At 36.3% G+C, this 14,095-nt stretch overlaps 2 protein-coding genes across 2 annotated transcripts; one reads left to right on the top strand and one right to left on the bottom strand.

Moving 5' to 3' along the window:
• Nucleotides 1–4,381: 4,381 nt before the first annotated feature.
• On the top strand, nucleotides 4,382–7,890 carry LOC130052801 (P2X purinoceptor 7-like). The gene is made up of 4 exons (XM_056158827.1): nucleotides 4,382–5,829; nucleotides 6,695–6,916; nucleotides 7,008–7,161; nucleotides 7,653–7,890. The coding sequence occupies exons 1-3, from the start codon at nucleotides 5,612–5,614 to the stop codon at nucleotides 7,159–7,161; spliced, it is 594 nt and encodes a 197-aa protein (XP_056014802.1). The 5' UTR covers nucleotides 4,382–5,611; the 3' UTR covers nucleotides 7,653–7,890.
• LOC125672425 (uncharacterized) lies at nucleotides 6,913–12,451 on the bottom strand. Its single transcript, XM_056158826.1, has 9 exons — nucleotides 12,301–12,451; nucleotides 11,803–11,893; nucleotides 11,351–11,570; nucleotides 10,563–11,100; nucleotides 10,195–10,381; nucleotides 9,780–10,037; nucleotides 8,599–8,770; nucleotides 8,011–8,159; nucleotides 6,913–7,787 (listed from the first exon to the last, which is right to left on the bottom strand). Exons 2-9 carry the CDS (start codon nucleotides 11,873–11,875, stop codon nucleotides 7,588–7,590), a joined length of 1,797 nt encoding a protein of 598 aa, XP_056014801.1. The 5' UTR covers nucleotides 11,876–11,893; nucleotides 12,301–12,451; the 3' UTR covers nucleotides 6,913–7,587.
• Between the last annotated feature and the right edge of the window lie 1,644 nt (nucleotides 12,452–14,095).

Below are 14,095 nucleotides of genomic sequence, written 5' to 3'. Positions count from 1 at the left end.
ATTCGATTTGTGTATGCAACTCTATCCTAGAATGAAAGTTGAAAACAAGAAATAGCAATAAGGTAATTTTTTAATTTTGTGTTGCAATGTTTCGTGAATTTCTTATTCTTAATCTTTTAGAAAAAGAAGGTACATACATGTATTTATCACGCCTCAGACAAAATTGTTGAAATCTAATTGGTCAGATCTTGGTCACATGACACCGTGAAAAAAACCGTATCATGCGAGTAAAATCCGTATTGGGCGAGTAATTTTATTCATCGTCGGGTTCGACTTGCAGCCGTGTCAAAAGGAAAGACATTTGACTAAATTGTATGATATAGACCCCCAAATATACAGTTAGAGGTCTTCGACGTGATAAATTCGTAACACAGTTAGTTAGTGACCTGATACGGAAAAATACATGGGGTGAAAAGAAAACCCGTATCGGGCTCGGCTTCGCCTCGCCCGATACGGGTTTTCTTTTCACCCCATGTATTTTTCCGTATCAGGTCACTAACTAACTGTGTAACTAATAATGCAGATAAAAAAGATGACCGTTCTCTAGTGTTTTTACATGTGAATTTCCGTACAGACTCTGAGATGATACGGCATATCTACTTACACTGACAGTAACATACCTGTACATGTTTAGTAAACGTTGAAAAACACATCTATACCTCAATAAATTATATCTTCATACTGCGACAGACAAGAGAATATTTTGTATCTACATCTTTCATATGCTGTGGATTACGTTTATGGGGACGTAATTGTGAGGACAGAATTTTGTCTCATAGTGCACTTATTCTGTCCTCACAACTTCTGTCAAATGGTTAAGAATTGTCCTCTCTCTCTCTCTCTCTCTCTCTCTCTCTCTCTCTCTCTCTCTCTCTCTCTTATATATCGCTCTATTCTTGCTGCGCAGTCTCCAAATCTCAGTATGAAAAACTTCTTAATATATATATATATATATATATATATATATATATATATATATATATATATATATTAAAAGAAATAGAATAAACAGTACACAAAGTTAAAAATTTAACGCAAGCGCTTTCATTTTATAATCCTCAGGCGTTACATTTTAAAATAGTTTTGAAATGGTTTGACGTCATAAAGGCGTCCTAACATTTCACGTACATAACGACGTCATAAACGAATGAAGGGAAAAGGATTTTAGGTTAAGCATATTATGACGTCATAGATAATAACAGTAAACATATTTTACAGTAAGCTATTGAGAGCCAGTTTTAAAGTCTTAATAAAGTGTCTTTCTTTTTCTCGTCGGGAAATAGTATTTTCTGTATACAGTTTATAAAACGGAAATACACTGAATTGTCCGTGGCCACACATATCTATATGTTCACTAACTTTAATTTTTCTGTATTCGGGTGCTGAAATGTGTTGTTTATGAACTCGTATACGAGTTCGCAGAGTAGTTCCAGTTTCACCGATATAATGTTTTCCACAGCCAGCACATGTTATAACATAAATTAAATTTTTGGTGGAGCACGTCATATCTGAATTTACCGTAAATTCCTTGTTGTTAAATTCGAACGAACTTCCTTCCCTTAAGTATGGGCACGTTCCGCATCGCTGATCGTCACATTTGGTAACGGTGAAAAAAAATTTTGTTGGACTTCTCCTGAAAATTAGATTTACATAACAGTCTCCTAAGATTTTTCGGTTGTCTCTTGCTGTTGATAAAAGTATATTTCTTCATAATTTTCCCCATTTTTTCATCTGTTTTTAGTAGGTCGTTGAGTTGCCGAACGATAGGTGTAACATTAGAGTTCCTTGGGTTGTATGTTGTAACAAACGGTAAAATGTGTGAATTTGTTGTGGGATTGATTTTGGATTTATTGATAAGATTTTCTCTATTGAGTTCTCTGGCTTTCTTGATTCCGTCGTTTATAAGTTTGATTGGATAATTCTGTTTTTGTAAATAACTATTTAATTCCCCTAAACGTTGTTCTCTGGTAGGTTCTTCGCTAACGATGGTACATATTCTTCTGGCGAGGTTGTAAGGTATGGCACGTTTTGTGTGTCAAAACGTGCCATACCTTACAACCTTTATGACGTCAAACCATTTCAAAACTATTTTAAAATGTAACGCCTGAGGATTATAAAATGAAAGCGCTTGCGTTAAATTTTTAACTTTGTGTACTGTTTATTCTATTTCTTTTAATATTTTATACCGGACACTGTGATTTTTTTTAAAAACACAATTTGGATATATATATATATCCCCACATTTCTGTCCTATCAGACGTTGAAACATTCATTAAAGCCCAATGCGATCTCAAAATTTCGTTTGTTGACATAGACATGTTAGGTTGTCAATTAAATCCAACCCTGCTGATTCTCATACTCGTATTAATTGATATTTTAGTAACCATTATATATAGCAAACGCATTCACTCTATAGACAGACATGGCCTGGACAGAACTGCTTTACTTGGCAAAATGACATTCATCTTGATCTTTAAAAAATCACATTCATATTAGAAGCAACTTTTATGTCACGTATCAGTTTATAGTTTGGTTTAGCTCAACAGAGCTCAAAAAAGCTCAAGTGAGATTCTACTATCACCCGTTGTCTGTCGTCCTGTAAACTTTTCACATTTTCATCTTCTCAAGAACCACCGGACCAATTTCAGCAAAACTTGGCAGGGGCGGATCTAGGAATCGCGGTTAGAGGGGGCGCACCTTAGTTAGACAGGGGGTTTGGGGCCGTCTTGAGGCCCCTTATGGGTCCAGGGCGAAGGCCTCGTTGGGGGCGAGCCCCCGGAAGCTCCTGTATTTTACAGTTTTTATGGGGCTTGAAATATGTCTCATATCATGTAGTCCTTTTTACTTTTTTTTTCCATTTTTTGATAGGGTGAAATTAATAAAATTACGCAAATTTTAAGTGTTTGGGAAAAAAAAGTTAAGTTCTTCCAATAAAAGTAATTTAATAAATCAAAAGATTTGGTCAATTATTTCTCCGAAAGTGGAAGAAATTATTGCTTCAATTATCGTTTACATTTTTCTAAAAGAGATGTCCTTATTTACCTTAAATTTGAAAATTTTAGTGGGGGCGCGCGCCAGCTGCGCCCTCCATTAAATCCACCACTGCTTGGTACACATCATCCATGGATGAATGAAATTCAAGTTTATACAAATGAAGGGTCATGCCTTCTTCGAAAGGGATATAATAGCGAAAATGCAGAAGTAGGGTGGGGCCATTTAAAAATCTTATTAAGAACCACTGGGCCAAAAACGTTGGCATTTGCATAAAAGTTTTCCGACATAGTGCAAATTCAACTTTGTTCAAATCATTGTCCCAGGGGGTAGGGTAGGGCCACGATAGGGGGATCTCACTTTTACATGCAAGTATATACGGAAAATCTTTCAAAATATTCTTTTTAAAAACTACCAGGCCAGAAAAGTTCAAATTTACATGAACGCTTTCTGATATACAGTAGATCCAGGTTTGTGAAATTCAAGGTCACCCGGGGTTAGGATTTATCCCGCCTCAGACAAAATTGTTTAAATCTAACTAACTGGTCAAATCTTGGTCACATGACGCCGTGAAAAAAAAAGCCGTATCATGCGAGAAAAATCTGTATTGAGCGAGTTATTCATTGTCGGGTTCGACTTGCAATAATTCAAAACAACTGTTTTGAATTATTGCAAGTCGAACCCGACAATGAATAACTTAAACAAAAGAAAAGGCATTTGACTAAGTTGTATAATATAGACCCCCACATACAATGGCAGATTTAAGGGGGGGGGGGGCAGCCGGCGCGCGCCCATCCCCACTCCCCCTAAAAATTTCAAATTGAAGGTAAATCGTGGTATCTTGTTTAGAAAAATGTACTAAACGATAAAAGAAGCAATAATTTCTTCCACTCCCGGAGAAATAAATGACAAAATCTTTTGATTTCTTGAATTACTTTATTCGGAGAACTTAATTTTTTCCCAAAACCCTTAAAATTTGCGTCATTTTATTAATTTCACCCTATCAATAATGATAGAAAATAGTACAAATGACAGAAAGTAGGAGACATATTTCAAGCCCTATAAAATCTGTAAAATCCAGGAGCTTCCAGGGGCTTCGCCCCCTGGGCCCCCACCAAGACTTTGCCCTGGGCCCACTAGGGGTCTCAAGGCGGCCCCCAGACCCCCTGCCTCATAAAGTGGCGCCCCTCGTAACCGCAGTTCCAGGATTCGCCCCTGACATATACAGTTAGAGGTCTTCGACGTGATAAATTCGTTACACACTTTCACACCATGTATTTTTCCATATCAGGTCACTAACTACAATGTAACAATTACGTGGTATGAATATAATAAATAGTACCCAGTTAGTGCAGTAACTAATATAAGTCGCTCATCATAGGCTGAGTTGTATAGATCTCTGAGATGATCGTATCTAGAGGTCTGGCCCCGCCGTCACCAAAATTTCCTTTTCCTCAACCTCAACCCTCAACTCAAATCCTTGAGGTTTCCTTAACTGAGATTTTCCTCAATTCGACGCCACCAAACAGTCTGAGGAGTACCTCAGTTGAGACTGAAAATTCACACTCAACTCAGTTGAGAAAGTACACAATTAATTTCGAGTGATTTCGCGGAATATTTTAGGTAATGATTTTACGTAATAAAATTTCTCTCGTCTGCATTATTTCTCTCTCAAATTTTGTTCATTTCTTATTTCTTTTTTGTAGTGTTCATTCATTTACATAGCTAATTTTTAGTTTTTTGTTGTTTTTTTTGTTGTTGTTGTTGTTGTTGTGTTTTGTGTGTGTGTGTGTGTGTGTTGCTATTTTATTCTTATTATCTTTTATAAATTATTTATTCTTAATGCATAGTTAAAATAGAATCTCTCTGGGTACGAGTTAGCTTTACTATTTGTCAACGTGATTGGATTAACTCGTTCTATTTGAGATTAATTTTTATTTTCATCACTTCGTACATTTTCGATCAGTTCTTTGGACGAATAAGGCATGTCCTAATTCGCTCCACTTTTAACATTGATTGGCAAGCCTAAAGACCAAAAAACATGTAGTCTGCGTTGTAAATACGTTTGTAGATTAGTGTAGTTGTAGTGCTAAATGTATTTATATGTAGTTTTTGTTATTATTCTCTGTTGATATTGGCCACATTATGTAATTCTTTTCGTTTGTCCTGATAAAGGGACGGGTCGTCCCAAAAAATTGACAATCTGGTTGTTCGTGTCGTTGGTCATTTTAGTGCTTTGTATATATATATATATTTATTGTACGTAAAATCAAAATATGCATACAGTCAATATGTTCTAGTGATGTCTATATTCAACACTACAGGCTACACGCAGAAATTGCATTAAACATATATAATACTGCTATCATGTGTCAGACAGCCTAAAATGAAGATTATCTTAAAGAGTCCGTGAAGTCAAAGTCAAAGTTTTTATTAATTGGTGTAGAATAACACGAAAGTCAATATCCCAAAATTTTACAGTCAATATAGCGGCGATAAGGAAATTATTCCCGTTCAAAGTTGTTGATTTTCGCACCTGATTAAAACCAATCAAGGCAACTTCCGGTTGTACTATTATTAGCAAAATACTTGCGTGACGTCACTTTACATCAGCTTTGAAATGGCAACTGTAAACGATAACAGCGTAACCTCGGATTCTTCGTCGGATATTGACCTACACATGTCATTTGAGATATCATCCTTCGAAGAAGAACACGAGGAACATCAGCAGGACATAGTCCCATATCGGTTTGAACCTGAAGCGACTGATCTTAGCGAATCGGATGGCTCAAGCGAAGACGAAGTCGACGACCAGCACAGACTAGAAAATACAGATTGGTACAACTTTCCCTATCTTTTATTTGTTACCCATGTAATTAAATTGATAAAATATATCTATAAACTTTATAACTTCACAGCTTATGCGTGTAGAAAAAAAATAATTGTATCCACGCTATTGAAAACGTTTGGCCATTGATCAGGTCCAGCACAGTTTCTTCATTTAGCTCTCATTATAAACGTAATTATAATAGCTTGATTAAGCTAGATTAGATTGAATTTGTTAAGTGTAGTGGCGTAGCCAAGAAGTCGCATGACAATTTTTGAACGTGTTTTTACTTTGAAGTGACCACAACACTGTCCTGATTAGAGTTCATAACAAAAAGTCAATCATTTTAAGAATGTTAATGAAAAGAAAATTTCTTCTGTGTTGTTAACTGTCCACTACCCTGTGTGCGTTGAAACATACATGTAGATAACAGGGTTTTGACAAAATATGAGGAAATGGGTATATATTATAGTATAATAGTACCCATTTGCTCATACTGTGTCAAAACCCCGTGGATAAGTATGATGACTTTACAATTTGGAATTCGATCGCCAATCCATTATTATTTTGATCCTTGTTAACTTTTATTTTATTCTGATGATTGGATAAATGTTGCTCAACAACTTTTAAAATAATCCTCAACAATCAAAATACTGAAGGATCAGTTTAAGAATTATTTTTTTGTTTACAATGTGTTGTATTGACATCAAGGAAATTGCTAAATAAAGAGAGTGCTGCACCTGGTAATCATGTAATTAAGCTGCCATGTAATATTTTACCTGCTTTTCTATTTGTCTTCAGGAAATTAATTCATAGCAAATACTTCATTAACTAATGATTCAGTAATACATGTTGATAATGCAATTACAATTTTAGGTGCAATTGTGGATCATGCACACCCATGCCCACAGCATTAGAAAGCAAATGCTGCTCTGAAATTCCACAGATTGTCGAGAAAATTGAGTCTTATAGTGATGATTTAACCTGCATTACAAGACATCCTGGATTCCAGACTGTTTGTCTAGACGTCTTTGTCCTGGAGACTGCATACTACCAGTATCGTTCTCAGTATGGAGATATACAGAACAGCATGAATGAGTAAGAATGATGTTTTATTATCAATAATTATTAGGAATTCAACAAAAGTGGTGTATTCAGTTGTGTAACAATTTATACATTTTTATCATAGGAGAAACAGATATACCGCATATCGTCAACTAGCTCGTTGGTGTTGGGGCTACTTAGGAAAGAGTGTTCGAGTTCCCCTCCCCTCCTGTGCAGTAACAAAGATCCGTGAGACATTCAGCTCAGAGGAATATCACGGATATCAAGACCCAGAATGAGTAAGCATAATTTGACTCAAAGTAAAACATTTTTTAAAAAGTTTAAAAAAAGCAATATTTCTCATGATGAAAAAAATATTTATAATATTATACAAAAGTTAAAAACATAAGCAAGAAAAAGAACACTAAAAATAAAAAAATATCTGTAAAGATATCTATTTTTTAATTAGAATAATTTAAATCAATGAAAGCATCAGCTACAAAATAAATCCTGCACCCAGGAATGGGACGTGGGCCCTGCTTACATGTTTCCATGTCTTTAATGACTATACAAGGGGAATTATTTACACTATAGCTACATACTATGACACTAAAAATAAAGCAATCTAATACTAAGTTATTTACATATGCAATATACTACACAACTATATACATGATGGACGTGATAAAGTTTTGTTCATCGCACATGTTCATCACACTTCTCTTCTATACTGGTGTCTCTTTCCTCCTAAAACGAGATCTGAAATGCTGCACTGCCTCACTTTTTTCAGGATGCACAAAGTTACTGCAAAGTGGTGGTGGTTGTATTTCTGGCAAGCAGGAGACAGGTGGTTGATGGGGTGATGTAGCATCAACTGAAGCTTCCATGGATGCGAATGTCTCAGTCATCAATAAAGTTACATACCCTGAAATGAAGTCAATATGCAATAACTGTGTCATATGAGAATCTCAATTTCTACTCTTCTAGGTGCTCATTGTTTTCCATAAATTCAAATTAAATTTTTTAAATTCTTTATACTGTTTCTATTTTATTGGTATATATATATATATATACTTTATTTAGGCATTCCCATTAGTCAAGAGAGGGAGAGAGAAAAAGAGGAGAGGAGAGGAGTATTGTTGTAGTACCATATGTTGAATCTACAGTTCTCTTTCGCACACTGTACTCTCCATGCTTAAACTTGGGAAAGCTGATCTTGAACTGCATGTTCCCTTCCTTTGTAGCAGCCTGCACTCTTGACGTATTTTCATTGAAATGAAGAGCAGCAACGATCAACCTTAAAACAATATTGCTATAAAATTACTTATCTTAAACATGCTTTGGTCAATTCAACTTAATTAGTAGATTATCATACAGGAGTACAAAAAATATGGGGCAGATGGAAGGATTTTATTTTTTAATATATATTTCCCGAGAGAAAAAAAAATTAATGACAAAAGACATCACAGTGTTAATCAAGTTAAAATTCAAAGAATCCTTGGTAGAAGATACAAAACCAACATTCTGTGACTTTTATCATTCACTCATGTCACTGGGAAGCAAGTTTGTTTGAAATTGTAAATTTTGCGAAAATAAAAAAAAATCGAGGTGACTCCCTTTTTTTGAGGGGCGGGCGGGGTTGTTGATCTATCAATTGATTTTATTTGGCCTTGCATAAAATATACAAGCAGCATGGGTTATTGAACATTCATGAAATTTCTGAAGCATAAACATACCTGCAGTACATGCCATAGTAAGAGAAGGCCACCATTTTGGGGGCAAAGTGGTTAACAGTACTATGGAATGCCTCTATCTGTGATGTCTGGTACAATGGGGATAGCTTGGGAATGTCCCTTTTCATCTGATTGGACAAGATGATGTCACTAATCTTCTCACTTGCTTTTGATCCTTTTTGAAAATGATATAAGAAAAAATTAGTAAAAATGAAATCAATAAACATTCGCAGTTTTTAATAAGGCTCAACACTTTTATAAAAACCATAATATGCTAACAAAAGAAAATGTTTAATTATCAACAGACCTATGCAAAGAACAAGAGGCCCACAGGCCTTAATGGGACACCTAAGGATCATAGCCCATACGGGGTGCCTGAACCCATGAATTTCACAATACAGGTAGAAAGCTTTATGGACATCATAATCATGCCTTTAGTGTTTCTCAGTTCTGTATGGAAGTAGAAGAAGAAAAATTTCTAAGATTTAATACATTTTCACTGCGTGTCCATATTGACCCCACCAAAGGGCCAGGAGTCATAAACTTCACAAGTTAGAGATTTGCATAGACGTTAAAATCATGCATTTAGTTTTTCGCGAATGTATATGGGAGTAGAGGAGATTTCCCAATATTTAATACATTTTCACTATATGGCCCCACCTTAGGACCTGAACCCCTGACCTAGGGATCATCAAATTTACAACTTAATGGGCTACCCAATCATTCTAAATATCTGTTATTTGCAATTTAGTATCAATAGCATGAAAGAGGATGTCTTTTGAATGTTTAAAACTCTATACCAAATTTGGTCTTGTCCTGGAGTCAGAACCCCTACCCTGGGGATCATGAAAGTTACAATTTTGGTAGAGGCTTTCCTGTTCTACATTACTATGTATTTAGTTTTTCTCACACACATGTGGATATAAAGAAAATTTGTCAAATTTGGGCAGTTTTTGTCCTGCCCCTTAGACTCCAGGAGTGCAGGAATCCTTAAATTTACAATTTATGTCCACCTTGTTCAAAAAATGCTACATACCAAAGTTGAAAAGAATTGGCATGGTAGACATCAAAAAGTAAAAAATGTTCAATTGTTAACGCATGACGAAGGACGACGACCGCAGACCAATTGCAATAGGTCATTCGAGTAAACTTTGGTGATCTAAAATTTTAACAAGTGGTTCTACCTGGTTTTATCCACTTCTTCTTTCGTTCGTCGCCATAAAGCGTGCCATGGGCACACGATGGGAATAGCTCATTGTGTCCCTCATGCTTGTTGTGAACATGGTTTTCAACGGATTCCCACTTTGCCCACATCAAGTCCCCATCCCCATTAGGTGTAGAGGTTGCTACCCAATATAGGTGATTTGTCAGGCTCCTGCTCCACTTCGATAGCTGTCCACATTCACTCTGTTTGGCGGTAGCCAGGACTTTTTTCTTTAAACCTACATTGAATAAACAGGACAAACTCAGATAATTCTCAATGCATATTTTCTACAGTTGTCTCCAAACTTCAAATAATTAAGCATGCATAGCTATGTGTCTAGTAAATGTCTGCAAATGTTGCGAGCATAAATCAGAGTGAACAATTAAAAATATTACCTTTAGCAACATGCCACACATCATAGTAATGAGTGGTCTCGGGTAAATTTTCCCTGATCCACTTCTGGATTTGTAGATGGCGGTCAGTCACGATCGTCCTTATCTCCAGATCGTTATTTTTTACCCAGTAAACAGCACGCTCGAGACCTCTTTTCTCCATACCATTACTATTCTTTACTTCATTACTCTACAAAATTGTATAACAATATAAAAAAGGAGAAAAAGTAAACCACATCTCACACACAACATCAAGAACTTAAAATCACAAATACAACTTTCAAAATAAACTTCTTCAAATAGATGTTTAAATATCATACATAAAGACTAGCTAATGTCAAATCTTTCCTTTCATTCATTTATGCAAATACCTGAACTAGCTGGATGTCAATCACAATTCCTTTTTCAAGGTCAATAGTGCTGTAGGAGCCAAACTTGGCACAGTGACCAGGGGAGTCAGCTCGCCCATCTCCACCGACAATCAGTGGCTCCCCTCGTTCCACCGCTTGCCTGGCATACGTCTCCTGGTGTCTGTTCCACACACGAGCAATGAAAGGAAACGGCACAGATGCCTGGTGGGAATAAAATGTTCTACTTGTTATGGTTGCAACTCCCATCAACTGCAGAACCCGCAGAACTTTAGCAGCAAGGGCTCCAGAGAACAGAATGCTGGCAGATAATCCGAGGTTTCCTACCGGAATGTTTCCAAGGGAGGGCTGGCTACTCCATTGCCAAGTAAATCCACAGAATTCACACTCTGCACTAATCCTGGCCATCGTCCCTATCACCTGATGAACAGTGGGGGTGGCGTGTCTATGGCACCTCTTGCAGCTACTGAATAGCTCCAACAACTTTGATCTGGACACTATAAACTTTTCTTCATCCAGTGGGTTGTAGGGCTTTTCATTGCTAAAACATTTCAAATTAAACTGATTATATAGCTTAGGTTTTCCTTAGTACTTCAACTGATAGGATTTTTCAGACACTTTTTTCAACAATAGATATATAATGTTGTTTTGTTTTAATAGAAAATAGTTCAGAATTACATAATCAATTTTTTTAAAAATTTCTACAACTTCAATCTGAATTTACTTAGAATGCTAATTTTCCCCCCTCAACTAAACACTTGAATTCTCACAGAATGCAAAATAGAGCTTACTTATTATTATGAATATGAGAATCATCTGAACTGGCACAGCCACTAAATGGTTCATACAGTGAGGCAGCCTCACTCCCTACTTCCTCTATTGACTCTCCCCCACTTGACAAATCCAGGACAGGAACTGCTGCTGGTGGTACTTGTGGAGTGGGCAAGTCATCCCTGCCATTAAATTGTATACCAATGCTGCGAACACGTGGTTGGAGATTAACTTGCAGCCCTGGAGAGTAAAATGGCCATTAACAATCTGCCCAATTGTAAAAAGTGACTTTTTTTGAGTAACAAAATACAAACAGGAGAGAATTGATTTGTATTAAAATTTCTATTTTATCTAAAACTTTTTATTGTGTTTCTGGGTTTTTTTAATTGTAACAAAAACATGAATAAACATTAACTGTACATAGAATCAATTCACTGATATAATATTATTGTCTGTAAACATTAAATTTGACCTTTCTCTTTATTCTTTGCAGCCACTTGGATCTTAACACTGCGTTTCCTAGGTTCTTCTGTCTGACAGGTCATTGATATGCTACTCTCTTCCTAAAATAGATATAAATATTGAGTATTCTGTAGAATATGCAAATGCAAACACTTTTTAAACAATTTTAACTAGTTTTACTGTTTCAGAAATGTTTGATTTATTAACCTACATTTGAAAACAGATTTCTGTTTTGACAATTTTCAAACATGATCTATAACCATTTCCAATCAATTGTTATAGAAATATGTGGAAATTGTTATTTGTGAAATTCTCCTACAGAGTTTAAACTTTAAGAATTATACCATTAGTCACGCGGGCTCCGGGATTTTGCTATTTCGGAACCCACCGAAGAATTTTGTAGCCCACCAACTCAAATAATGTAAAATAGTCTCACTATCAATATTTATATATATATATATATTTATCAGTGTTCATTCCATATCAACATCAAGCAAAGCATCCCAACCTCACTTTCCTCGAACCATGGACAGGGCTCGGAATTAACATATATGCTCGTCAGTCTGTGATTGGTTAAACGTCTGGCGGACTGACATTCATCTGTTTTAGTCAGTCCGATGGAACTGGTTAAATTTCTAAAGCATCATTTTGGAAAATGTATTTATGAATATGGATTATCACAATACCGAACCCGATATAAAATACTTTTTTGAAAAGAAACTGTACTGGCCATGTGGGTTACCAAGATTTCAATGGTACTCGCTCAACCCAAATTTCACTTGCATTTGGTGAGTGAACAGGTGTTAAGTTTAAACCCTGGTTTAAATTGATTTATGTAAACAGGAATACCTGAATGGGTGCTTGCTGACTCTCAACACGCTCTTGTAGGTCTTCCTCTACTGGTATTTCTGTATTGTTGTCACACAGCAACTCTGTCAGTATCTATAATGAACCAATGCAACAATTGTTACAAGTGTAACCACATCCTTGAGGCTTGAGGAAATGCAGTACTAAGTCTAGGAAATTCTGGGTGGGGATCTGGACCCCCCCCCCCCCCCCCGCGAATCCTCAATCTGAGCATGAAAGCAACAATGAAGCAAGAAACGTAGAAACATAAGCATGCATCCCATCTCAATTTTTTTTGCCTAATGAAAAAAAAATGTTTTACTGAGTACCATAGTCTAAATAAAGGAATAATGAATTGACAAGCAACTAATATAGATCCTTAACTAAAAATTTACCTACACTCAAATTTTTGCAAGTATAATAAATTAGTAATTAATTACGAAGATGAGATTCAACAAATAATCAGATAGGTATGCTATTTGCTTATGAGACAGGTGCATTGTACCCACTGCACTTCTGTGTCACTGTCTCGCCTCACTGATGCGTGAAGTCCAGCAATTCATGAAGTCAAAATAAAGGACATCTTTGTATTTAACATGTTACTGTACATTGATTTATATTGTTTCATATGGTAAATGGAAATGATTGCATTAGACATTGGCTACTTTCAGCTAGACATGTACATTGTTTATAAAGTTATTCAGTTGAAACCTGCATCGCTGTGGGAATAATACTTCTGAGTGTGTTTGATTAAAAAAACAACAACAACGAAGAACAGAAAAGAAAATTACCATGTTTTTTGCGCGCTTTGCATATGCTCTTCGTTCGGGCGGGGGTGGGGGGTGGGGGGTCGTGAGCTGAGGAGACTGAAGAAAGGCGTCGTTGAGTTCATCCATCTTCCGCTTAGGATATATCGATGGCACAGAGCCCTTACGAAGACACTTATTCGCAGGAATGCCGAAGTCTTTCATCAGCGAAAAACGGGCCTCGTAGCAATCCTCGTTAAAATGTTCGCTACAAATCACTGTGTACTGCGATGGCCCAGGCCAGTCTGCCCTTGTTAGCTTTACAAAACGAATCCAGGCTGCTCGCTGACGCTGATCTTTTGGGAAAATATGCACCGAAACTCCATCTGCTTGTCTTTTGCTACAACCTGCCACAACGCACATCCGTCCTTTATTCTTACTAGCCATTTCGATGTTATAATCACTACCGAGCTCTACCAATTTTGCATTGAGAATGGCGCCAATGATGTTAGTTGGCGTCACTTCCGGTAGAGCCCGTTTTCGTTATCGTAAAGGTGTGGATTAGCAATATTTTGATATTTCGTGCAATAACTCACATATTAAAAAGCACTGAGTGATCAGACTTGTTTTTTTCTGTTCTTTATTATATAAACAATATTTAAAGAAGCACTTTGAAAACGGCTTCACGGACACTTTAAAATATTTGTTTTT

The sequence above is a fragment of the Ostrea edulis genome, chromosome 3 (genome assembly GCF_947568905.1).
Source record: "Ostrea edulis chromosome 3, xbOstEdul1.1, whole genome shotgun sequence".
Lineage (NCBI taxonomy): Eukaryota > Metazoa > Mollusca > Bivalvia > Ostreida > Ostreidae > Ostrea > Ostrea edulis.
Note: the sequence above shows the minus strand (reverse complement) of the source record. Positions and strands in the feature narration are given on the sequence as shown.